Source organism: Mustela nigripes, chromosome 6 (genome assembly GCF_022355385.1).
Source record: "Mustela nigripes isolate SB6536 chromosome 6, MUSNIG.SB6536, whole genome shotgun sequence".
Lineage (NCBI taxonomy): Eukaryota > Metazoa > Chordata > Mammalia > Carnivora > Mustelidae > Mustela > Mustela nigripes.
Window position 1 is genome coordinate 1,652,815 of NC_081562.1, and position 25,621 is coordinate 1,678,435.

General features: G+C 64.3%; 1 protein-coding gene across 1 annotated transcript in view; it reads right to left on the reverse strand.

The window, feature by feature from the left end:
• Positions 1–25,575, reverse strand: part of TAFA5 (TAFA chemokine like family member 5) — a 169,651-nt gene extending 144,076 nt beyond the window's left edge. Inside the window, exon 1 of the mRNA XM_059401761.1 lies at positions 25,376–25,575. Coding sequence (XP_059257744.1) covers positions 25,376–25,487 — 112 coding nt within the window. The 5' untranslated portion in view covers positions 25,488–25,575. The remainder of the gene's footprint in view (positions 1–25,375) is intronic.
• Positions 25,576–25,621: the final 46 nt, after the last annotated feature.

Sequence of the window (25,621 nt, forward strand, 5' to 3'; positions counted from 1 at the left end):
GCAGGCCCCAGGCAGCTCCAGCACACACTGTCAGAACGAGACAGACTCCGCGTCCAGACACCTCTGCTCCGGACCAAGGGCGGCGGCGCGGGGCTGGCGCCGTCCCCCGGCTGTCCCACCCGGCCAGCCTCCGTGACACTTGCCGGCTCTGGGCATCTTCCCGGTTGGTCCTGGGGGCTCTGGCCCTCTGAGGCCCCTCGGGCTCCTTCTGGTGTCCTGGGGCAGCCGCACTCTCCATGCCCTGGTGCCCAGGACGGGCCAGACACCTGCAAGTCCCAGCAGATCCACGGAGTCTCAGAGTCGTGGGGAGGCGTGTCCTGCTTCCCAGGCCCCCTGCATGCTCTGGCCTCACTGCCACAGGGTCCTTCCTGAGGGTGAAGGGCAGACGACCCGTGAACTCCCAGGTCTCCCATGCAGCGCGGACACGGAGCCCACGGCAGGAAGCCACGCGGGAAAGAGCCCGGACACCTCTGACCTCTAAGGGTCAGCTCGAGGTGGCCACCGCCAGCCTTCTTCTCAGGAGAGACCGAACTCCAGCCGACACGCCAGGGCTCATCAGCGCTGTTCCTCGTGGACAGGCAGACAGACACACACTCCCAGCGATCACGGCCTCGGCTGTAGGAGCTGCGACAGGCGGCGAGCCAGAGGGGCCTGCCCTGGCCTCCCTCCCGGCACGTCCACGCCCCCCTGCAGCTGGGGTTCCATTTCTGCAGCAAAGTCCCCTCCTGATGGGGGTCTCCCTCAGTCCTGCCATGAGCCCGCAGCCCCGGGTCGCTCCGGCTCCCCTCCTCGCCAAGAGGGTGGACGGATGGTGCCCCAGGCCCCAACCGCCAGAAATCACCCGGCTGCGCTCCCCACAGACGCAGCACAGACCAGCCCGGCTGGCCGCAGCCCTACCATCCCGCCGGACCCACCTTCTTGCCCCGCAGGCCGGGAGCCGCCGGAGCTGCGCGTCCTCCACCGTCTCAGTGCGCGGGTGACGGTCCCAGAAGCCCCCCCGTTGGAACAAGCACCGTGCACCGCGGACACTACGTCCGTCCTGCAAACAGTGCTTCGGGATTTCCTGGTGTTGATCCCCAGCTGGGTGACGACTCACCCTGGGTGACTGTCTTAGGCTTTCCGTGTGCTGCGCCGGGGACAGACCACACAGTCAGAGCCGCGGGCCGGGATGGGACCCCTGAGACAGAAGTCGGTGGACGCAGAGCCGGGGTCAGGCGTGGGCAAGCTCGGGGCCGGAGCCTCCGCCCGTGGGGTCCAGGTCGTGACCTGCAGCCCCCACCCTCGCTCTCCGATGCTGCAAAATACACCGAACCCAGATCGGGGAGGAGGGTCCCCAGAGGCACTCATGTTACTGTTTTAAAGTGCTCAGATGCGCTGCTCAGAGCAGCCGTGCCGGGAGATAAAGCCAGAGGGCGACAATAGGGTGATAGTTGGCAAACTGGGCCCCGGGAAACCCATCCACGGCCCTTCCCACCACACCCTGTGCCCGTGCTCCTCCAGCCGCGGCAGGAAGAGTTCGTCAGGCAGCTGATTTCCAAAGAAAATTCCTTCAGAGGGGCGCCCGGGGGGCTCAGTGGGTTAAGCCTCTGCCTTCGGCTCGGGTCATGATCTCAGGGTCCTGGGATCGAGCCCCGCATCGGGCTCTCTGCTCAGCGGGGAGCCTGCTTCGTCCTCTCTCTCTGCCTGCCTCTCTGCCTACTGTGATCTCTGTCTGCCAGATAAATAAATAAATAAATCTTAAAAAAAAGAAAAAGAAAAAGAAAACTCCTTCCAAGCGCACGGTCCCCCACAAACAGACACGTTTTGAACATAGTCGTGCCGCAACCCACCCACTGGGCTTCCCAGCAGTTGGCAAGGGAGCTGCGGCTCACAGCATGGGCAGGGTGGTGACCTGCCACACCCTGGCCCTCCCCTCACCTCCATGCACCCCCCAGCGGCCCGGCCAAGCCCCTGTCTCGAGACCCTCTCTGGCCCCGGCCTCAGGGACATTCTGGAGCCCAGAGTCTGCAAGCAATGGCAGGCCTGCCCTGATGGAAAATTCTAGATTGTAGCCTGTATACTGTCCTTCGAGATGTGTCCTGTCCACCTGTCGCTGCCTCTCCAAAGAGCTCTGTCCACCTTCTCTGGCTTGGCCTCCACACCTGCAGCCACTCCACAGCCCAGGGGAAGCCAGGAGACAACCAAAAGGGGCGTTCCCTGTCCGCACTCCCCAAACCAAGTGAGGGGTGCACAGTCTGGGAAAGGGCGGGGGGGAGGTTCTGAGGGCCCAGGGCAGGGGCATGGACCTCCCTGAGGAGGAGCCTCAGAAGAAGCCCAGTGGCCTTGGCGAGCTCTGGGGCCCCCGCAGACAGAAGGACACAGTAGCCTGTCCAGGGGGTGGTCAGAGAATTCTGCCGCACTCCGTCTGAGCCCCCGGGCTCTGTCCGTCTCTGCGCTCTCGTCCAGACATGCTGCTGGCCTCTCCATTCATTGACGCCCCGCAAGTCACCCACCAGTCACTGTCCAGTCCCAGTACTGTATTTAGGCTAAGCCCTCAGCCCCGGCGGTGGGTGCACTGGCTCCAATGGCCCCTCCTTCCGCCTGGGTTTCCTGCGCACCAGCCCAGAGCACCCTCGGGGCCTGCCGGGATGGCCCTTCTCAGGTCTGGCGCACGGAGCTCAGCGGGGCATGGGGGCTCGCAGCACAGAGGCCTGCGGGCCACGGGCCGCTGGCTCAGGTCTCCCCCACACCGACCCCAAGGGCGGCGTGACTGCAGCCCAGAGTGGCCGTCCAAAGTGCCCCAGGCTCAGCTGTTTACAAACCAGTTTCGTCCTCTCTCTTTGGAGGCCAAATGTCCGAGGTCTAGGGGCAGGGCTGGTACCTTTGGGGATGGTGGGAGAACCTGCCCCAGCCTCTCCCCAGCCTCTGGCGTCTGTCCAAGACCCTTGGTACCCGCCGGCCGGCAGGTGCACCCCTGCGCGCTCTGCCCCGCTCGTTGCCTGCCTTCTCCCTGCGCGTCTGAGGCTCCGTGTCCCTCTTCTCGCACACGGATCCCAGACGCAGAGCTTGGGCCTGTCTGCTCCCCCGTGGCGGCACCTTCGCTCACGACATCTGCAAGGACCCCACTTTCAAATCGGCCACGTTCTGAGGCCTGGCTGGACGTGGATTCTGAGGGGACATGGCGAGGTCCGGTAGAGGGAGGCTGCCTGCCCCGGCCTCCCTTCCAGCGAGGAGCCTGCGCACGCTGAGAGAGAGCCCAAGGACGGCTCCACGGCCGCACCTCGGCTCCCAGACTGGAAGCGGGTCAGGCCGTCCACGCCGCGGATGGGGACCCCGAGGCCGCAGAGCCTCTGCTCTCACCTTGCGTGGGCCGAGCGGCTCCCCGGGGCCGCCTCTGCAGCCTGCCTCTCCCAGGACGGTCGGGCTGTGCTCGGCCCCCGGAACAGCCGCCCCCGGAGACGCAGGCCCGAGTCAGGCCTTCCGCGCGGGTTTCTGGGGAGCGAGAGGAGCACAGCCCCTGCTTCACGGTTGCATAATAAATAGATTAGGGCGTTAGGCACCAGAGTTATTAAAAGTGAAAGATCCTCCAAGAGAAGGCGAGGGATTCTTGGAGCCTCTCTCCCCTACAAATATGTAATGAAATTTAAATTGAATCTGGTTTAAAATCATTTACCTTTTGACATCGTGTATCAGTACACTAAGCATCAGCTGAGAAAGCAAATAACCTTTCAAGCAGAATGAAAAATTACTCTGTCTCTTTTGATTTCATGTTAATTTTCAGATTTAAACTACCCTAGAGCTCTCTGCTTGGGGTCAGCCCCTAAGAGCCTGTTGATTGCGCAAGGTCCGCACTGTCCCCAGACCCCCTCCCGGCCCGCACCGCCGTCCCAGACCCGCCCTCCCGAGCTCCTCAATGACTCCCGGGGGAACAGGCCGGTGCGGGTAACGCGGGGACACGGGCCGCCGCGTGTCGCCGGGGAGGACGGCGGAGGCTCTGTCCCTCCCGTTGGGCCCCATCCCTCCTCCGGGCACAGACCTGCCTTCTGCGCAGTTGAGAGCAGCTCCCAGGGCAGGAGGTGAGAGCATCAGCCCGTCTCGGAGTCCATGTCCACAGAGCGCTGTGGGGGACACAGACACGGAGCGCAGCCCCCGTGGTGTTACAGTGTCCCTGGGGGTGGTTCCCTTCTGAGGGTGTACCAACCGGCCGTAACCACCAGGCCCGCCTACCTCGGAGGACACCGGGGCTCTAAGGGTCCCTTGTGGCATGTGGAAGGTGTGGCAAATGGGAAGGCGCCCGGAGCCCCTGCAGGATGAGGTCCTGGCGGTGATGACGCAATAGGGTTGCGGGGGGTCTGGGCTCAGTCCCTGTGTACAGCCCACTGAGGCCTCACACCCAGCCTTGGGGCTCAGCCTTCCGCTGCTCCCACCCCGCAGGACACAGACTAGCAGACCGAGGCCCCAAGGGGCTGAGCAGCTCGTCTGGGTCTCAGTCTCTCTGCACCCAGACAGGAGCAGGACCGACTTCAGGAAATCTGTAAGAGTCGGCAGCTGGTGTCGTCGTCTAGGTGGCTTCGTCAGATACTCAGAGACCAGACACTTTTATTCCAGAGCAAATCGGACCCGTGCCCACATCCTCTAGCCCTGAGCGAGAGCCTTGCGTGAGAAGCCCTGAGTCCCCGGGCGTGCATGCGGCTGGGCAGACGGGACCTTGGAGGAACACAGCCAGGGGCCGGCAGAGGGGCTGGACTCCGGGGGCCTCCGTCAGTCCCCTGCTGGTGCAGAGACTGCAGTCCCGGGTGGGGGACCCCAGGCATGGACACACGGTGAGGCTCGAGCCCTGAAGGGTCCTCAGCTTCCGGAGCCCTGTGCCCCGCAGACTCAGCACTGTCGTGGTCCCCGCAGCTTCAGAAAGCCGAGGCCTCCCGCCTGCCCCAGACCTCCCCGTGCAGAGGGAGCACCAGGGCTCCCCTCTGAGTCGCCGGCGCCGACATCGCACCCACTCCCAGGATCATCTCCGCTTCTCCGACTCTGCGGGACAGCAAGGCGACGGTGTGCTGACCCCGGACTAGCGGCCCCCGGAAAGAAGCAGGACGCTCTGCTGGGCCCGGGAGGGCTCCCCGGAATCATACTCAACTGCTGGATAAGCTTGTCCGGCCCCTTATGACCATGGCCGACTTCCAGAGAAGACGTGGAGCCTGGGCCCCTTTCGAGGCCTGCTGCTATTTCTTAATTAGCCAGAATACACAAAGGGCCTTTTCATGAGGACTGTCCCCTGTCCTGTCACATGTGAGCGTCACTGGGCTGGAAAACAGAGTGGGCTTTGCCAGGACTGCACCCCCACTGAGGCTGCCCAGAGATGCTGAGCGGCGGGAAGAAGGAAGGAAGGCCAGAGAGAGGGGGGGGGGAGGAGGGAGCCTGGCCCCAGCGAGCCGCCGAGGCCTGGTCCCGGGGGCTCACGCCCTCTGGCCTCCCAGCTGCTGCCGCGTGAAGGGATCGGGTGTCCAGCCGGCAGACAGGGGTAGGGCGAGAGCTCCCACTAGGGTCTGCTGCTCTCCAGCCCGGGGCTGCTTTTCACCAGGACACAATTCGAGGCCTCCAGTGGCCCAAAGCCAAGTCCAGGGGCACAAACCCCGGATGTCTGCGTGCTGGACACACCGGCCTCCGGCATTCTGGGCGGAGTCTGGAGTTCACTCCTGCGCCGGCCACCCCTCGAGCCCAGGTCCACGCACAGTCACACGGTTGGCCCTGACACAGCCGGGGAGGGGGCAGGAAGCGGGGCAGGGTGGGGAAAGCCACCTCCTGACAGGTCAGAGGAGAAGGTCGAGGCGCACAGATTCCATCCTTGGAACCCCAGGCCCAAGTGCAACCTCCCCAAGCCCAGGCTGCAGGCCAGAGCGGACGGACAGCAGCCTGTGGTGTGTCCCCAGCAGAACTATGTCCTGGGCTCTCTCCCAAGGTCAAGCACGCCTAGAAGCCGGGCAGTGGGGCCCCAGCCCAGCCTGGAGCACAGCCAGTCACTGTTTCCCTGCTCAGGCGGGGTGGGAAGAGCTCACGTCTGCTCGAGAGCCCAGACCTCCTGCGGGACATTTCTCTGCCCCATGCAGGGGGACCCTCGGCCTTTGCCGCAGGGACGGTGAGGCTGGGGGTTTCAGGGCAGCTGGAGGGAGAATGGACAGGGACTGCTTCATGGGCGCAGGACCTCCTGGGGGAGACGGAGACGGCTTTGAACTTGGCAGTCCGCGGCTGCCCCACACCGCCGGCGTGCCGACTGCCGACGGAGCGCGTGTTGCAGGAACGACAGACTCTGTCACATGAACCTCCACAAAGACACGAGCACGCACTCTTTGTTAAAGGCGGCCAGAGTGGTCAGACCCGGGGAAGGAGCAGGAGAGAGCATGCCAGGTTCAGAAAGCCCAGGACCAGGCGGCCTGCACTTCCCGTGGCCCCTGGCACCCTGCCTGCTCCCCACACAGGGTGCCCCGGGGAGTGGGGCCCATTTCTGCTGGCCGGGGCTGTAGCCCACAGCCCCCAGAAAGCAAAGCAGATGGGGTGTCCTTGAAGGACCTGTGCTGCCTCTGAGCCCAGTGTCCCCAGCCAGGGGCGCAGTGACACAGGGAACAAGGGAAGAGGGCTGACCCTGCAGAGCCACAGTCACACCACGGTTGCTGTGGAGATGGCCCTGTGACAGTGCCCACCCCAGCCTGGGAGAAGTCCCAGGCTCCGATGCCAGCTGGGGGCCCGTCCCCACTCGACGGCGCTGAGGTCAGCCTCAGACATGGAACTCGCCCGAATCACACCTAAACCCGGGGCCCAAAGCCCCCGTGCCAGAGAGGGGACCGCGGGGGGCAGAGCTGGCACCACCAGGAAGGGGACGAGGAGAAGCCGTTAATATGTAGTTAAACGTTCTTAATCTCCACCAGCATATGCTGTTGCACCTAATTTTGATCAACTTAAATGTAAAAACGTCTCTGTGCCCCCACTCAGGTTTTACCGCCATCTGGTTTAATTAGTCCTCGGGTAGCATGCCGCCAAGTTAACGGCGGAGTGTTGCTGGGCCAATCAGAGAGCCGGCTGCCGCGTCCCAGCCCCTGGGTCTCCAGGATCCCCTGACGGGGTAGGTCAAGGCCACGGGGACGTTGGGGGTGGCGGTGCACATGGCGGGGCAGGTCTGGGGGCTGGCGGGCACGGCAGGCGGGGCTGGGGAACGGCAAGACAGCTGCCCGGGCTGTTCCGGGCACGACGGGGCCTGGGCTTGGACCCTGGACCACAGGCGCCTGCCCGTAAAGCCTGAGGGAGATCTCCGGTGGCCCCAGATGGGGGGAGCAGCTGGGAATACCCACAGAACCCCCTGTCCAAAACCGGTCTCGCCGGGAAACCTCGGGATGACCCCCGTGGAGCCTGGGCCTCTGCTCACTCCTCCTTCAGACTGCAGACACGAGGGTTCTGCACGGGGATGGCACCGTGCAAACGGGGGACAGAGGTCCCCCCGGGAGGAGGAGGACCAGCGGGCCTGGGGAGGACGAGCCCCCAGCGGGGTGGGGTTTGGGGTGGGCGACTCAGATGATGACCCTGACGGCCCAATGCCGGGAAAGGAGGAACAACCAAGGGCAGAGAGCCCGTGAGGACAGGCAGGGGCAGGCGAGTGTCTGCGGAGAAGGCAGGGGGGCAGTCAGCGGGCCCCAGGGCAGGGTGGAAGTGCTGGGTCCTGGGGTCTCAGGCCAGGGCAGCAGGGCAGAGGGGAGCTGACAGCCTGGGGCAGGAAGCAGCCCCATCCACGCAGGCACCTGTCTAAACGTCCTTAATGGACGAGAGCCACACGCCCAGGGGGTTCTCCCTTTTGTCTAGTCTGCCAGGAAGCTCGGTTTGGGGAGCTCCAGAGAGCATGGACTGCTGACTCTTGTCGGGGACAGCGGGGAGGGGGCAGGCCCCGAGGACTCCCAGGCTGCCCAGCTCCGGAGCCATTGGAGAGACCCAGGGGAACCTCTCTACGTTGCCGCGTCCTCAGGAGGACAGCGGACCAGGACGGCAGCCACGGCACCAGGCCCCGCACTGTCCACGGGGAGAATGACGACCCCACACAGACGCGTGGAGACAGCCCACATTCAAAGGTCACCTGAAACTTATCCCCCAACTACCAAGATTAATTTATTAAGAGGTAATGGGTTTTCAGCGAATTTATTAATCAATTTGACAACGCCCGGGGATTGTAATATAAAAATAATCAGCTGGCCTCCTCACTGACGTGAGATGCCAAAAGGTGTCGCTTAATTTCCAGTGCCTACCGCCACCTCTCCAGATGTATTGTTACGTTAATTGAGATGAAAATTTTGCAATTTGGAACTTCAGAGGAACGTGTGTTCATTGCGTGTCCAGAGCTGGGACGTACGGGCAGTGCCTCCCCCCGACGCCAGGGTCAGCTCCGGCGGCACAGGGTCTCTAGGACGGAGACGTGCTCCCTGGAGATGGGCTGCCGCACACAAGCGTCGGGAGGCGGAAGGAGAGGTCCTCAGAAGCGGCGTCTTCCCTTGTCCCCGGCCCTGCTGGGCAGCCGTGGGTCCTCACCCACATGGACACCACCCAGGCCAGGCACGCCTCCTGTCTGCCCCAGCATCGCCAGGCAGGACGCCAGGGGGCAACCCTGGTGAATTTCAAGGGGTGTTAAAGTCACCTTGAAGGATGTCTGACAAAGCGGGAGACCCTGAGCCCCGGAAGGGAGCTCTTTCACGTGTGCAAGTAGACGGGCAGGACGGGGCACCCTCCTCTTCCTCGGGGGAGCCCTCGGCACGAGAAGAAGCAGGTGGAGAGCAGAGCGTGGGGGCGGAACCCAGAGAGCTTCCTGGAGGAGAGGCCTTCCCCCAGCTCTCCCAGGGCGCGGAGAAGGGTCGCCTGATGGCTCCTCCCAAGTACAGCACTGCTCCGAAAGCGGCTCACGGTAGAAGCCCACTGCTCCCCTCTCTGATCTGAGACCCAACCAACCTCGCTAAACGGAGGTTTGCTCTTAAATTCCGTCTTAAAGCTATCATCACGACTGGTGATTTTGTTCTCAAACACAACAGTCACTGAACTCATACGAAAGACGCCTCTGGTGCCAGGGCTGTGGGAAGCCCGGGGCTCCGGGGGCTGCAGCCGGCCGTCCCAGCTCAAGCAGCCTCTGCCTGGGGGCGCAGCCGGGCCCTCCCCGGGGCCCATCCGTGAAGCAGAGAGCTAGCACCGCCGTGTTCCTTGGAGCTGCCTGTCCCACCCCAGACACAGGCCTCGGCACATGGACCGAGCGAGGGCTCAGGGGCACCTCTGTGTGGCTCCCAGCACACGGGCCTGTCGCAGGATGGCACAGACACCCACGTCCGGACAGAGGGCTGTGCCAGGACAGCTGACGCTCCCGGTCCACATACAGGAAGGGCCAGCCCACCTCACGAAGCTGCGGGTGCACAACGCAGTGCCCTGCAGGCCTGGACATGGGCCCGGATCAGCCCTCATGGTCCCAGAGGAGCCCCCGATACCCCAAACGCTTCCTGCAGAGCCCCCAGCTCTCCTGGCTGCTGGCTCCCCGAGGGCTCTCCTGCCTCTGCAGCGGTGACAGGACACCCTCGAAGGTTCTCACGAAGCCCCTGACCAGGACAGAGCTCATCCTGTGTTTGGAGCACCCACCCATCCGCTCCCCAGAGTGGACAGTCGGGACACGTGCCCTTGCTGAGGCCAGAGAAAACCCCAGAGAGTCCACCGGGAGCACCAAGGGGGAGTTACAAACTAGTGAACACCTTCCAGAATGTTCCTCAGGAATCTTCCGTCAAGAAACCAAGGACCTGGTTGACGCCATCATGTTGGGAGCACTTTCCAGGGTCTCCCCGGGCCTCGGGTCTCTCCTAGGCACTGGCCCCAGCTTGGCCCACACGGGTCTGGAGGACCGCCCAGGCCTTCCTCTCCCGCGTCCTTCTAGGAGCCCAACCGCCAGCCAAGCACCTGCCTGAGGGCCACACAGGTTCCTCACGGAGCCATCTGCCCCCCAGAACTTCTCGGGGCCCAACCCAACACGATGCTGGACCATGTGGGTAAGTCTCCCCAAGCCCCCGGATTCCCGCGGAATGAACGCTGGACACATCGCCCAGCCCTGCAATGACCACTGAGTCTGGTCGTCCCCGGCCAGGCACATCGATGAGGTCACCCGCTGTCAGCCTGCGCAGGGGTCACCCCGGCAGCCAAGGGTCCTCACCCGTCCACACGTGGAGGAGGTCAGAGTCCTTTAGTCATGTTTACCTGGACAGAGGTGCTGTCCCTAGGGGCAGTCTTCCTTCACCTCACTGCCTGGGAGGGCAGCCCTGGGCCCTGCTGGGTTGACAGGTGAGCAAGAGCCGGCTGGGGGCCTGTTCCAGGTCACTGCTGGTGCCTGGTCCCTCTTCACGACCGCCCCTGGCCAGACATCTCAAAGGCGGGGAGCTCAGCTGTGTGCTCAGGGTGTGTGCTCGGTCCGTGGGCAGACCGGCCGGTGGGGACAGTGGCCGTCCTCAGCCTGCACAGCTCTGCACCTGGGGTGTCAGAGGAGGCTCGGGCTGGGGCGTGGTGTGGGGGGCAGCCCGCCCTGGACCACTCCAGTGTAGACCCCTGGCCCCACCCTGCCCGGCGAGGGCTGGGAGGGGTCCCCCCACCACCCCCGCAACAGCTCCCGGGGTTCTGGGGCCCTCGTTGCAGAGACACACGTGGGGACACGGGGAAAGGCCAGGGCCCAGCCAAAGGCCCAGAAACAAACTCAGCGCGTGCACTCTCGTCTCACAAACGGTTTTTATTTCCCTGGGCGTGATTTTTACCATTGTGTGTGTCGTGCAACAAATACCTATTTCGCCCTTAGAGGGGAAAAGAAGAGCCCCGTGACGTCACGCCTCAGAGAGCTCAGTCTATGCCATCTCCAGCCCAGGCGCTAGGGGGAGGGTGGCCACGAGGCTCCTGTCCTCGCACGCCAGCTCAGGCCCCCTCGGCCCCGGCCCAGGCCGCCCTCCCCAGGGCCGCAGTCTGGCGCAGTCCCGTCACCCTCGTGGGCGCTCCTCCAAGGCTCCCCTTGCGGCTCCCACAGGAGGTTAGGGATGGGGACCCGCGTTCCCAGGATGGACCCCTTCGAGACCCCACCTGCCCACGACCTCCTCACGCAGGCACGATAGGACAGGTCAGTTTACTGTCACGGCTTTAAAACAGCAGCGCGGGGCCATTATGCCTGACTCGGAGTTATCTGTAAAAGCCTCACGCGGAACACCAGGTCCTGGGCCGGGGTCTGGACACCAAGGGACCTCTGCCCCAGCCATGTCATCCCAGGGCCCCTGGTCTGATGGGGGAGGCAGGGGCCAGGAAAAACGGCCACAGCAGCTCAGGAGCTTGTGTACGAGCGCAGGACCAGCCCGAGGTGAGCCCCACCGCTGGGTTCCAGGTGATGACAGTGTCCGGGCCCCACCGGCCCCTCTCACAGCAGGAGCAGGTGCTGGGTGTCCCCTCCCCCCACCCCACGCAAAGAGGGGGAGGCCGGGTGGGGTACCAGGGCTGTCAGATGGGTTCCCGGCATGGTCTGAGAACACGGAGACCCTCCTTCTACCTTCTGTCCATTTTTCAAAAATCATGATTCGATCGAAACTTGGAAACAGTAAAGATGGCATCTGGGAGGCATCTCCTCACTCATCGGGACGCACGAGTCAGGGAGGCGCCCAGCTCTCCCTCACAGGCTGGTCTGGGACGTCTGCCGCAGCCCTGGGCACGGGTCTCTCTCACCTGACCAGGCAGGGGACCCTGGACCGGGGTCCAGGTGGAACCATGTGACCCAGAAGGACAGTCAGAGGACCTGCTGCTGGCTGAGGAGGGGAGAAACCATTCCCAGGGCCAGCCTGCCTCTCACCACCACCCGGAGCCCAGCCCTGCCACAGAAACCCCTGCCTGGCAGAGCCGCAGCCGGCCGCCCAGAGTCCTCGAGCCAGAAACCCGGCCTGGGGACTCACGCTCCTGCCCCTCTGCCAACTGCCAGGGACCCCGGCCATGTCCCTCCCCTTCCCCAAGCCCCATCACCTGCAAAACAAAATGGCAGCATCGACCTCTGACGACGGTCATGAAGACTCCGGGGGAAAAGGACCGGGGGAGGGGGCAGGTCATGGTGCTTGCTTGAAGCAAGGCCACACGGCGAGGGGCGAAGGGACACACACCTTCCACCCGAGTCCCACGTGGACCCCGGGAGCCTGACTGCATGGACGAGCCCGGTGCCGGGCTCCCACGGTCGGGCCTCAGGTCCAGCCTCTGTCACCACCGCCCCGCGTGTAGGAACCACCAGGAATCGGAGCGGTGGGAGGACCGCCTCCGCGACCCCGGAACAGAGCCCTGGAAGCGTGATTCTGAAACCAGGCCGGGCCCTGTGCACAAAGGGTGCATGAGGAGTCCCGGAGGGGAGACTCTGGGGCAGTCGGTCTCCGTCTGCGCTGCTGCTGGAACCAAGAGTCGTGGTGTTGACCACAAGGACCCCATGAGACTTGAAGGTGCTGTTTCCTCCTGCGCTTAGTGGCTCAGACGTCACCAAAGGCCCTTCTACCCCACAGACAGTGACACCGGCTGGAGTTAGTCTTCCAAGTCAGGGTCAGACAGGGTGAGACCCTATTTCCACCCTAGCCCCTGGTCAGCTAAATCAGCATCAGAGCCTCATTCATACTCAAGTGTGAATGACTGACATCTGCAGTACATGTACGCGAGCACGCTCTGACCTAGCATATGGAGAAAACAGACAACGCGAGAGACCTCAGGCCACACCTCTGTGAGGGTCACAGCCCAGTGTCAACCTACAACCCACAGCCCGTGGGCATGTGGGGTTTAAACCGCCTCCTGAGTGGAAATGAAAGGCTTTTCCTCGTGCACACATAGCAGGAAGGAGGCACAGACCCGCAGCCACCTCAGGTCCCAATGGTGGAGCCTTCTGGAGAGCTCGTGGGACCCCAGGCCAGCAAGAGCCCTCCCAGGACTCCCACGTCAGCTCTGGAACCTTCCGTGACGCATAGCTTGAGCCACAGTGAGAACACACTGAGCCAGCAGCCGCTCCAGTGGAAATCTGACCTGCAGAGGCTCTGGTGACCCCGGGTGAGGAGCCGCGCCCCGCCTGGTGGCACCAGCTCCTCCAGCCCGGTGGCCTGTCCCATGTCCAGCAGCCCCAAGAACTCTACGGTCCGTGGGGCTGTCTCAGGGGCGGGTGGGGAGGGGGCCTGAGGCTGAGTTCCATCTGCCCTGTCACTCTTTGCAGTGGTAGGAACCCCAGGACTAACGTCACAGAAAGATCCTTCTGCCTCCAGCGGTCTATTCACCTAGACCGAGGACATGATGGCACTTTCCACCTCTGACCCGCAGACATGCCGGGGCCCCGTCTCCTCCCCAGCCGCCCGGAGGCGCATCAGGGGACTCCTGTTCCCGTGCGCATCACCCCTTCTCTGCCTGGGCCTTGGGAGGCTCAGACGAGACACGGGACGGGTGTTCACTGCGTGCCGCAGCTGTCCCTGGCGTGACCGACTTCTGAGTCGGCCCGCGGGGGACAGTGGGAGCCCCCCACTGGGCGCAGGTCCTTCCGGCCACAGGGAGGGGGAGCCGGGGCACCGCAACCTCAGAGCCCACGTGCCCCCCCCCCCTCTGTGAGCGGACCTCACGGGGCTCCAGCCCCAAGGGGCAGGCTGTGCCGAGTTTCACCACCTCAGGTGTGGCCGGGTCCACCCCACGGAACATTCTAGCTCCCTCATCTGCCTCTCTGTTTCTCTGAGGCACCCCCTGCCCCATCACTGGCTCCAGGAATGGAGAGAGAAAACTGGGGCTCAGATTTGGGGGGCCACTTCCGGCTGTGAATAGGGTGAGGAGAGCTCCAGGCCTGGCCTGCGGAGTACAGGAAGCCTCTTGTCCGAGGGGTGCAGGTCCCCATTCACGGCCCCGCGCCCTCCAGGCCACGCTGGGTGGTGCTGACGTGCTCAGTGGACAGAGGTCCCTCGTTTCGGGGGTCCTGGCCACTTCCCGGGTTCAACAGAGGGAAACCTTCTGACCTCCGAGACCGAGACCGTGAGGAGAACCTGTGAACTTCCATGACCTCAGCCTCCATGAGGCGGTGCACACCGTCTCCACGGCTCTCGGGGTCCGGGCTGGAGGCGGCCCGCGGCCCCCTGCGGCTCAGTCCTGGTGTCGCGTGTCCACCGCCTTCAGAAAACGCTTCTCCTGCCACGTCGGAACCCCGAGATAAGGACGGAAGCAAAGACCCAAACCCCGACTGATCGACAAATGTGTTTCTATTGAGAACAACAACAACGTGCTCATTTTGATGGCGGCGACGTCCCAGGGGCTCGAGATCTGTAAGGCAGCCACGGCCCGTGTCTCACAAAATCCAGACGGGCTGAGACAGACTCGAGAGGCCACGGGCCTCCCACCTGCGCGGCCCCAGGCGCTTTCCGAGCCGGGTCCCGCTCTTACCCTGGGGAGCTCCCGTCACGGCCGGGGGCAGGCACCGGCGGAGGCTCGCCAACAAGCCCGCTCCCGGGGCTGGGTCTGGAGGACGTCGTGGGAGTCTGTGCGGCGTGGCTGGACGGGACAGCACGGTTCCCTGCACACCCCGCGCCGGGCTGTGTCTCCATGACGCCAAGGACAGGTTCAATCAGACCCCATCAGTTCTCTAGCTGGGAGCTCAAGGTCGCGACGGGTCACCCCAGACAGAGCGTTGCTCCAGCCAGCGGATCCCTGCCCCTCGAGAGCAGCCAGTGATGAAAGGAAACACGATGAGAGCACGGAAGCCCACGGAAGGTCCCACGTGGCTCCCGTGGCCAGCGTGCCTCCCCCACTGCCACACAGCAGCTGAGGAACATAAATTAGCATCAATTAATTAACACGAGTCCTATACAAGCCGTTAATGGTATTTAGCTCTATCTGGGGATGCGCTATCAGGTAATGGATACTACAGGAGAAAAATAATTTAAAAACAGAGCCAAAGTGCTTTTCTGAAAGAGAGGCCACTCATGTGAGTCCGGCGGCATTTAGGCCGGCCTGCGGGGCGTCAGCATTTTAACGGTGAAAAAAATCACAGGCTCTACAGGGCTGCTCCTCTACCCCTCAAAGGAACCCCAAAGCTTCGGGAAAGCGCACATCGACATTCTCAGCATTTGATCAGGCCAACCAAATCAGCTGCCGCAAAGACAGCACGCGTACTTTTCCCTGGCGTCGACGGGAGACCGTGGACCTCGGCGCATGGCCCTGAGCCACGTCGTGTGCTGCGGGGGGCCGAGCCAGGAGGACCCCCCGCCCTCCCCCATCCGGTGGGCTTTCAGAGCACATGAGAGCTCGGCCGCGGCCCAGCTGCTCCTGAACTGCAAGCAAACCCGCAGGAGACGGGGAAGGAGAGGCGAGAGGCCGGCCCTCCTGGCGGTCAGCAAGGGCACTGGAGCGCCCACATGCGGCACGGACCCGCCCCTCTCCTCTGAAGTGCAAGACAGGAAGACAAGGGAGGCGGGGTTGGGTGGCATCCTCTGCGCAAAGGACCATCCCTAGAATTCAGAGCCCTGGCTACCCCACCCCCATCTCTGCGGAGCCGAGGTGACCCGCGGTCGTCCTGTCCTGCAGAGGCCCACGAGGTGGCCAGCAGCATGGCTTCCACGGCCGAGCACGGGGGCCTTGGACCCAGTGCTGGAGCCGAGGGAAGACGGGCCAGGCTCACCCTACTGCTCGCGTCTGCTGCTCCAGGGCAGAGGACGGAGGCTCCCCAGGTTCCTCCCGCTCTGTCTGGGTTCCCGATGCCCTATCCAGGCCACGACATCACCCCACCCCAGGGGCACCGCTCCCAGTGTGCAGGCCCAGGGACCGGTCAGGACCTGCTGGCCGCTGCTCGGGTATGCCGGCCGCACGGCCTCCCAGCTCAGCAGCACCAGCTCACGTGTGCCTCCGATGAGAGGAAGGCATCGGCCTAGGCCCAGCAGAGCCCCTGCACCTGCCACGCAAGCTTCCTGCCCCCGGATGCCTCTGCACCCCAAGGTGCGGAGTTTGCTCTCTCAGGGGCAAAACCCGGGGATCCGCAGAGCTCTGTCCTCTATGAAGCTGCCGTGTCCACCCGTACCCCACGTCGGCTGCCCCCGGCCTTGGGCCTCCCAAGCACCCTTCCCTGCAGAGATGTGTCTGGACCGGAGGGCACTCAGGAGGCGAGCAGAGCTGCCGGAGCCCTCCCCATGTGGCAGTATCTCCCAGCACACGGAGCCGCAGGAGCGCGCCTCAAGGGTGGTGCGTGTGAGCCCGCGTGTAGGAAGTGCTCAGAGAGCGGCCTGGTGACCGGGCCCGGTGTCTGCTCCCTGCTGCTGCAGGAGCCAGGCCCGGGCACAAGGGAGGCCACGCTGCCCCACAGCACTGCTCCTGCCTTAGGGGTGAGCCCAGTCCTGCGGGGCGGGGAGGGAGAGCGCTGGGGTGAGGGGAAGAGCACCCCAGGCAGGGGTGCTGCAGGCTCACAACCTGCGGTCACCGTGGCAGGGACATCTGGCGGGTGGGGACAAGGACAGGGTGTGGCCTGGAGGGCCTGGCTGGCTGGTCTAGAGCTGGGAATTCTAGGTGGAGGCCACGGAGTCAGAGTGACAGGGAGCCCTGGGGAGGGAGCGCTGGCCACCAGTGGGACAGGATGGCGAGTCCAGACCTCCCGGGCTGAGCCCCGGCCGGGACCCCGCGCGCCCCATTTCTCCTCCTCATTCTCCCCTTGCAGGGTGAACAGCAAACACGGCCGGCACAAGCCACCCCTTGGGCCGTCGTGCAGGGCCCAGACGCACCTCCTGGCCTCCGCTCCCTGGTCTGCAAGGCGGGGAGCCCCGAGGCGACTCTGGCAGGTGGCGCTCTGTGATACGGGGGGACGTCAGCCAGAGCAGGGACCGCAGGAAAGTGGGACCCAGCTCCGGAGGAGCGTTACTACAAGCCACATCCCAGATGACTCACTTCTCAATTAGCCACCTCGTTCCGGGAAGAGCCTGGCATGCCAGCTTCGTGTCAGGGAACGTTGTGACAAGGGTTACCCTCCAGCTCAGCCAGGGCGGAAGTGGGCCCAGCGCTGGTGCGGCGGGCTCCCCTCCGCGTGGAGGGTCCCTGCACGTCCTGCGAGCTCGGGGGCATCGGGTCATCGATGTGCAAGGAGCTCTCTCGGCGCGAGGTGACCCGAGCGGCCCAGCCCTTGCTTGAAAGCACACTAGAGCTGTTTGTCCAGCAGGGCTCTACTCCATCCCGTGAACCGCAGGTGAAGCCCCACGGGCCCTGCAGCCCACAGAGCTGAAGCAGAAAGCAAACAACTGTCCCCGTAAACGCTGATGGGGCCGAGGCGGGGCAGGGCCCAGGCGAGCCTGCCCTGTGGTCTTTGGCCTCCATGTCTGACTCCGCGTCCCAGGAGACTGGCCTCTGCTCTCGCTGTGATAAATTCCTGGCCCGGCACAGCCACGAGCAGCATCAGTTCTGGGAGGGAAACTGAGGCCCCGAAGGGAAGCTATGGAACGTGTCTTTGCTGTTCGCCGACACGTCCGTGCCACAGCTGTGTGTACAAACAAGCACACAGCACAGAGGGTTGGGGCAGGGGGAGGGGCCGGCACGGGGCGAGGGGGGCCGCGGGTCACGCCAGCTCTACTCCCGATGGGCCACACTGTGGGTCCCGTCCTGCAGGTTGAGGACATGCTTAGGAACAGCCACATTTGACCTTTCCTTGTCTTACCAAACAGGGGTCTCCCAGATGGCTGACCGGGCAGGGGGCGGCCACAGGTTTGGCTCAGGACCACGCGGTCTAGGGGAACACAGGATATGCACGCTGGGTCTGGGGGCTGCAGGGAAGCCCGCGCAGGTGCGTGAGTGGGGCTCGGGGGCTCCTCTGTGCCCACCCCCGGACAGTGGAGGACGAGGCCGGGGGTTCGTTTTCACCCTGGAAGAAGGGAGGAAGAAGCCCGGAGTACGGCGCCGGACAAGCTGATGTCCTGAGTCTCACCGGGCAGCCTGGGAGGGGGCGTCTGCCTGCTTCGCCCGACCTGCCCCCGCCTGCTGACCGCGGGCCCCACTCTCCCTGCAGAGGGCTCCTAGGGCCCAGCGACAAGGAAACAGGAAGGCCACACTGGCGCCCCACCAGGGCAGCAACCTCCGGCTTCCCCCGGAAGGACTAAAATTAAGGCATATCCAGGCAGCAAAGGTCCTGCCTACGAGGGAACTTTCTGGAGGGAAAGGCAAGATGAGATGGGTTCCACTGAGCTGTAGACAGAAGTCTCTGAATCCTGCCTGGGGACAGGCCAGCCCACGGGTCCGCGGGGTGATTCAGCAGATGGGTGGACGCGGCCTGCCCTGTCTCGGCGGGATGGGAGGTGTGCCCGCTGCCTGACACGGTGCCGTCCCCACCAACAGCCCGGCTGCCTGCGGAGAAGCCACGAGGCACACACAGGCTGTGAGCGGCCGTGAACCCGGCCGTTCCCAGCTCCGGAAAACAGACGTGCGGGGAAGGTGCAGAGACACCTCCTGTCCTGGCAGACGGCCTCTCCGGCAGTGCGCGCCCGGCTGCAGAGGGCGGGAAGTGCAGCGAGCAGACAGCCAAGCCAGGCCGGTGCACCTGCCAGGGTGCCGGGCCTGGACGCCCTCACAGCCAGCAGCGCGGAGCCCCAGGCCACAGTCTTCCTGCAGACCCAGAGGGGCCCGCTGGGACCCAGGGCCGGAGCAGGGGTCCGGCCTGGAGGCGAGGGCCCAGGGACGCCGCCAGGCACCCCTCGAGCGCTGCGGGGACGCACCCGAGCCACAGGTGCCCGCGGAGGTGAGGGCGCCGGGCGCTGCATGTAGGAGCCCCGCGAAGCAGAGGGGTTGGGGGGTTCGGGGGTCGGGAGGTCGGGGGGAGGGTCGGGGGGGTCAGGGGGGTCAGGGGAAGCCTCCGGAAGCCGGCGGCCCGCAATGGTGCTTCACAAGACAGAGCTCTGCGCGGGGGTTCCACGGCCTCCCTCTCCGCCACCCGGTGGAAATCCTTTGATCACTTCTGACACCTAAGCAACAGGTCCTGGGGATCCAGCCAGCCCTTTCTCAGACAGCTCAGCCCCGCCCCCGCCCCCGCCCCCGGCCCCGGCCCCGCCCCTGCCGCGCCCCCGGCCTTCAACTCCGCCCAGCACCTCGGCCCTGCCCCTGGCATTTGGCCTCGCCCCCAGGGAGGCAGGCCTGGGTCTGCCCAGGCAGCACACGCAGTTCAGGGTGACCGGATCAATGAGTGTTTCCCCCAGAATCAATCTCCTAGTGGTGCTGCCCTGGAGTGGGGGGTGAGGCAGTGTGTTCAGGGGCAGCTTCCTGGAGGAGGAGGCTCTCTGCCACCAAGGGCCAGTCCCAGCCCTGGTCCAGCTCCTGGCTGCCGCCTTCGTTCAGCACCGCTGCAGGGTGTTACACTGTGTGAAGGGACGCGCCAGGCCGTGAACTTGGCCGTGAACTAGATGGACAGCTGTGCAGGCGAGAACAGGCGCACACACACACACACACACACACACCCCAGGAGGGGAGGCCCCATGGCAGAGGCCTCGCGGCTGGACTCTGCCAGGCCAGAACACGGGGATGGAGAGTCTCAGCATGCAGGGAAGGTCCAACCTTGGGAGGCCCGGAGTGACCTGAGCAGGGGCAAGTGCTCACGGAAGGGCAGGAGAGGGGGTGCAGAGCTTAAACGCAACGGGGAACCGCAGGTGGGGTCCCAGGGCGGCCAGGCCGCGCTGCAGACAATGCTGATGTGTCCGGGGTGGGGGTTCTGGGGTCACGGCAGTGAAGGCAGACCTGGAGGACAGCAAGATGCACTTCAGAGAAAAACTGGACACACGGCCTAGGGTCAGGGACCGCCGACGCAGAGGCCTGCTCAAGGCCGGGAAAGAGAAGCCCGCGGGGTAGAAAAGGGATTCGGGACCAGACCCTGGGCAGCTGCCCGCCACCCCTGACAGGCTCCTCCCATTCCAAGGCTGGGACTGGACACAACCAGAGGGGGTGGTGGTCACACCACGATGGTGTGCTGGCTCAGGCTGCCTGTCCCCCACTCTGCCGCCTCTGCCTTGTGCTGGCCGTCCAGCCCCCACTGGAATGCCAGCCCAGGGGGCCACCAGCATGGCTGCCTCTCCTTCCCAGGAGCCCTAATTCCTAGTTGCCTGAATCCACTGCAGACCGAGTCTCCCGCCTTCCACAGATGCCAGGGGCCGGCCATCGGCCTCTCCTGCTCACTCAGCAGACACAGACGGAGAACCAGTGCCGAGGCAGGGACCCCCGGGGGCCGTCCCTCCACAGGGGAGGCTGGTCCACAGCAGGAGCCCACCAGCGACGGGAGGCCGCAGCCCTGGGAGATGAGAGCTCTCTCCCAGGGAGACTCTCACTACGCGGCCACTGTCCCACCAGGCCCAGGCCGCCATCCTCCAGGACGCTGCCAGTGTGGAGCGGGGCCAGGGCCTCCCCAGAGCCGCGGGGAGCAGGCGGCGTTCCGGAGGAGTCCTGCTCGCCGAGCTGCAGACAGAGGTGCTTGCACACTCGATCCTGGCAGCCATTTTAGTAAGTGCTGGTTACAAAGCCTCCCGAGCCCTCCGCCACACTTGCCGGGGTGGACAGAACGGTCGCCCCCACCTGCAGCCCGCTGCTCGGCATTTCTGGAAAGCCCAGTTGTCCAGCCGGCCTGAGCTGCCCGCCCCGACTCTCAGTTCGCAGTCCTGGACCTGCTCTGTAAAGCTGTGGACCAGAGTTGAGAAGGCAGCACCCCACCCCCAGGAGCGGCCTCCATGGGGCCTTGGGGGGCTTCCCATCCCGAGGGATGCCCTGTAGGAGCCACCGGGCTCTGGGGAGCTCTGGCGCCCCAAACCCCAGCTCCCAGGGTCCGTGTATGGGAGCAAGGCAGCACTTAGATAGGGACACCAGCAGATTCTGTTAGCCTTGTGACAGCCAGGGACACCCCCCACACCAAAGAAAGGACAACTGGCAGGTCCCCAGGCCCTCGGCCTCCCTGTAGCTCCCTCTCCCATCGCCCGTCCCCCCAGGAGCCGGAGACCCCAATCCCAGTCCCGGCCCTCCTCGTCAACCTCGTCCCCATCCCTCGGCCGTCACCCGCGGCACTCTGGGTGACAGGTGGCATTCTGTGGAGGTCATTAACTCCTGAGCACCACATTTTAATGCAGAAAGGAGCCCTTCTCATTCGGCGCAGCTGTGAAGCTATATAAAGAAATGGGGATTTTAATGTTTTGCTTTTCTTCCCTTTTCTAGTGCCACATTATCATAACATTTCCCTATAATTACGCCCATAAAAGTCACCTGAAAATACTTTATGCCACAAAAGTTGATCTACACACGTCATTCCCTGGATGTCGAGTGGCGAGTCCTGACCAAGATCTTCGAGGTGGGATTTAGCCGGGAGCCCCGAGCCGAGCAGACCCGGCAAGCCCACGGCGGGACGCAGCCCCCTTTTGGGGATCCGCTGTCCTCTGTGCTCACCGGCAAGAGAGATGCTGGAGACACTCCGGGAAGGACTAAGCAGGGCTGCCTGCTCCCCGCCGCTGTTCCCCAGCACCCTTCCCCGGGGGGCCTGTGCTCAGGAGGACACTTCCTTGGGCATCCCCTTACCTCGCTGATGCCTGGGCATCCGGCTCAGCTCGTATAAACCCCACAAGCAGAGGCAACTTATCTTTAGGAAGCTGAAAGAAACCAACGCCACAGCCTCTCCAGCCAGGAATTCATCAAATAAAAACACACAGGAGAAAAGAAAGGGGGAAAAAAAAACCCAAAAAACAAGAAACCCAAAGAGCCCGAGATGAGAAAGAAACCTCTGAATGGCATCACTTCATTAAGCCCAGTATTTCCGAATTCACCTCTCCAAGAACTCCAGAAATAAAATCTGAACAGCGGGAAAGTAGCACATTCTAATCTCTCCTAACTACGCAATAAATTGTATTTATAAAGAAAATGCGACAGTACAGAGCCCACGCTCGGTTAGTGTCCTAATGGATTAAAAACAATTCAGAAGTCGGTAACTTCTCATCGTCGTAGCTGAGGACATGAGATTTAACTCAAAGCTACGAGTCAGTTTTGATGGGATCCACGGGGGGGATAAAATAATTCCACGTCAGCAATATTTGCACGCCGGACCTGTCCGCCAAGCCAAGCCGTTCCCTGCGGGGACAGCACAGAGCTTCTCCCCTCGGACTAAATACCGCACACAAATGTCCAAGTCAAGGCTTGGACACGACCCCTCACTAGCTCCTCCTGTTCCCCATCCCCCTCGCTGGCCGGTGCTGTAAGGCAGCGCGGAAAGATGACCACGTCCTCCGCGACGGGCACCCCAACGCAGTCACACTCCCCCAGGAACCCGGCCGGTGGTGCCAGCTTCGGAGAACCACATCCACCCTAGCCAAGCCCTCCGCTCCAGATCGGCCAGGGGGCCAACGGCACACACGGCTCCTTCTAAGACACAAAGAAAGAGGAAGGACTTCCAACTTTCTCCCCCAAGCTCAGGACCCCGGAGCCAGCCCTGCCGCCAACAGGACGTCCGCAGGCCACCGACTGTGCGGCTTGGGGACGGCCGCCAAGGACCCCCTTCCTCTTTCCGCTCTTCCTGGCAATTGCTCCCCAATGGGAGAAAAATGACAAGACCGTGTCACTATAGCAACTAACCTAGTTGGTGGGCTGCAGGTCTCTCTCCGGCCTGAGGGTGGAGCCCAGCTCCTTAACTAGGAGCCGCCACCGCCGCGGGGTCCCCGCACCACATCCCCACACGGAAAACCAGGCCAGAAAATCACCCAGTTTCCCTCACGCCGCGCCTGAAAGTGCACACCTTGTGTGCTGCGGAGAAATTCTCAGATTTAATAGGGAGGATAATTGAATTCTATACGATGCTTATCAGTTTCCCTAATTAATATGATCCAAATATATCTGCTTCATAACACAGAGACATTCTGGGTAATAAAAATCCTGACTGATAACAAAAACAATTTACAAACAAGGATGCTAACGGTTCTTTCATCCCAGGTATACTGGAGAAGAGCATGGAAATCATAAGAACTGTTTCATTTGCATTTTAAATGCAATTCTAAAAAATTCTAAAAAAAAAAAAATGCTTTTTTTTTTCCTGCAGGACTGCCGTTCCACGCTATAAATTATTATGTCTATTTTGTATTTTAGTAAAATGTTTTAATTTCTCCAAGTGCATTTCCGGTGAAATGGGGTGTGTCCGTAAACGTCTTATCTTACTGTCAATTATTCCGTTACATGGAAACAGCAACAACCATGAAAATGTGGTTAACCCAAGCTTTCATTATTAATGATTTCTGCCCTTCCGAATAAGACATTTTACCAAATGTCCTTGTCCTGCTGGAAGATTTGTTTCCAGAACACCAGGGAGGCTGCTAAGGGCGGGCTGAGCGTGTGGGTGGGGATCTCGGGTTCCACGGTGTGTCTGGGCGGCGGGCTGCAGCCGGGCTGTTCTCTGACCCGGGCCTGGGGTGGGCAGCAGTCCTGGGACGGGAGGGGCGGGGTGACGTGCAGGTGCAGGTGTGGGGTGTGCAGTGGGCAGCGGCCAGGGACACTGACAAGGTGGGAGCCGGGGAGGCCCCGGCTGGCAGTGGGGGTGTGGCGTGTGCAAACCACCGCCAAGGCGTCCTACACTTAACCGTCCGTGGTTGCTCTTTTTCTCACCTGAAGCGCCGCCGCTCCCCTGCCCAGGTGCTGTCCTGAGTTCTCCCCTGGGACCCATGGACCCTGTCACCAGAGCCAGCCGAGGACAGCAGCCCCAGGGGAGGCCCAGGGAGCTAGTCCCCTTCCTAACACTGATGGATGGGAACCCTGCTGCCCCCACGCCACCAGGAAGAGCATTCACATGGCCCCCCGTTGGTCCTGGGACTTTCTCTCTCACCAGCTTTTTGCACATCACCAAGGAGCCCTGCGAATGCCGCTGGAGGGCCGAGATGGCCGCGGGGAGCCAGGGGACCCTTGCGACCATAGCTCCAAGCCCCAGCTCCGGCCCCCCCCCCCAGAGGGCAGCCGAGTGCTGGCGGTTCGCGCTGGGCAGCTCGGTCACGACCCCGCTGGGGGCCTTCCCGCCTGGCGCCCCCTCCCCGCGCGGGGCGCCAGCCGTTGCCTGCGATTGTGGGCGATGCACAACGGGGTGGAAGAAGTAGGGCCCTGCCTGCTCGGGCACCGGTGTCCTCGCGGCTCCGGCGGGCTGGGCCGTCCCAGGACTCGGAGACCGCGCCGCGCCCGGGGCTCCGTGGTCCGCTGTGGTCTCGTTGGGGGCAGCGGAGGGCTCGGACTGCCCGCGGGAGGCCGGGACTTGGAGGTGGTGGCGCGGGAGCCAGGCGCGGCGCTGGCCTCTTTTTTTTTTTTTTTTAAGAATCCATATTTTTCCATCACCTCCCGCGCCCATGGCAGTTCTCCATGACAGGTGTTCCTCAGCGCCCGTCCCCTCCTCCCGCTCCGAAGGGAAGGGACCGGAGCCCGTGCCAGGCGGCCGGCCGGGGAGCCGAGCAGCCCGCGCCATCCCGGCCCCCGAGCCGGTGCCCAGGACGCTGGCCACTCCCCGTCGCCCTGGCGGGCTGCGAGCGTGCGCCGGGCGACCTGACCACCCGCCCCCACCGCGGCCCAGGGCTGCGCCCGGGACTGCGACCCCCCACCCCCACCCAGCCCACCCCCGGCCGCTGACCCCGGCCGCCCCGGAGCCTGTCCCCGTCGCCGGTCCCCCGCACCCAGCCGGCCCCGAGCCCGCGGCCCCGCGCCAGACCAGCTGGGTCAGCGGCTCGGAGCCCCGGACCGACTCCAGAAATGCCCGCGGCGGCGGCGGCAGCGGCGGCCCCTCCACGCACCCCACCCCTCACTTCTCTTTTTTAAGGACGCGCCTGGCGAGTCGGCTTCCCCGGCAGGCGAGGCTCCAGCCGCGCGCCCGAGCCCGAGCCCCGCTCCCGCCGGGGACACCCCGCTCCCGGCCCGGCCGCCGCGTCGCCCCCCTTCCCCCGCGGGAGTGTCGCGGGCGGAGGGCGCCGGGCAGGGCGCTCCGCCGACATCCCCCGCGGTGCGGCCCGCCGGCCCCGCACCTGCCGCCGCCTCCGGAGCGCGCGGCTCGGCTCGGCCTGGGCCGGGAGCGGCGGCCGCACACCGGGCAGCCCCGGGCATCGCCGCGCCACCCGGGGCCTGGCGCCCGGGCCCTGCCCCCGAGTCTGGGCGGGAGGCTCGGCGGCGGCGCCCGCTTCCGAAGTGCCCGGGCGGCCCAGCTCCCTCCTGGCCCAGCGGGGAGCGGCGGGACCCGGGGACCGCGCGCCGCGAGCCGGCAACTCCGCACCGACTCCTGGCGGCCGCCGGGGCCGGGGCCGGGGCCGGGGCCGGGCCGGGGCGGGGGACGGCCCGGGGGCCGGGGCCGGAGGGCCGTGCGGGGGCCCGGCCGCGCGGTACTCACTGCAGTAGGCGATGAGCAGGCTGGCCAGGATCATGAACGCCCAAAAAGTTGAGGACATGCTGGGCAGGGCGGTCGCATCTTGCCGGCTGCCGGTCCTGGGCGATGGCGCCATTGAAGCCGCGGCGCCCGCGCGGGGGGCAGCAGCGCGTCTCAGCAGCCGGCCCTGCCCGCGCCCCCGCGCCGGCCTCCACGTGCGGGCCCCGCGCGCGCCATCCTCCGCCGCCGCCGCCACCGCCGCCGCGCCCG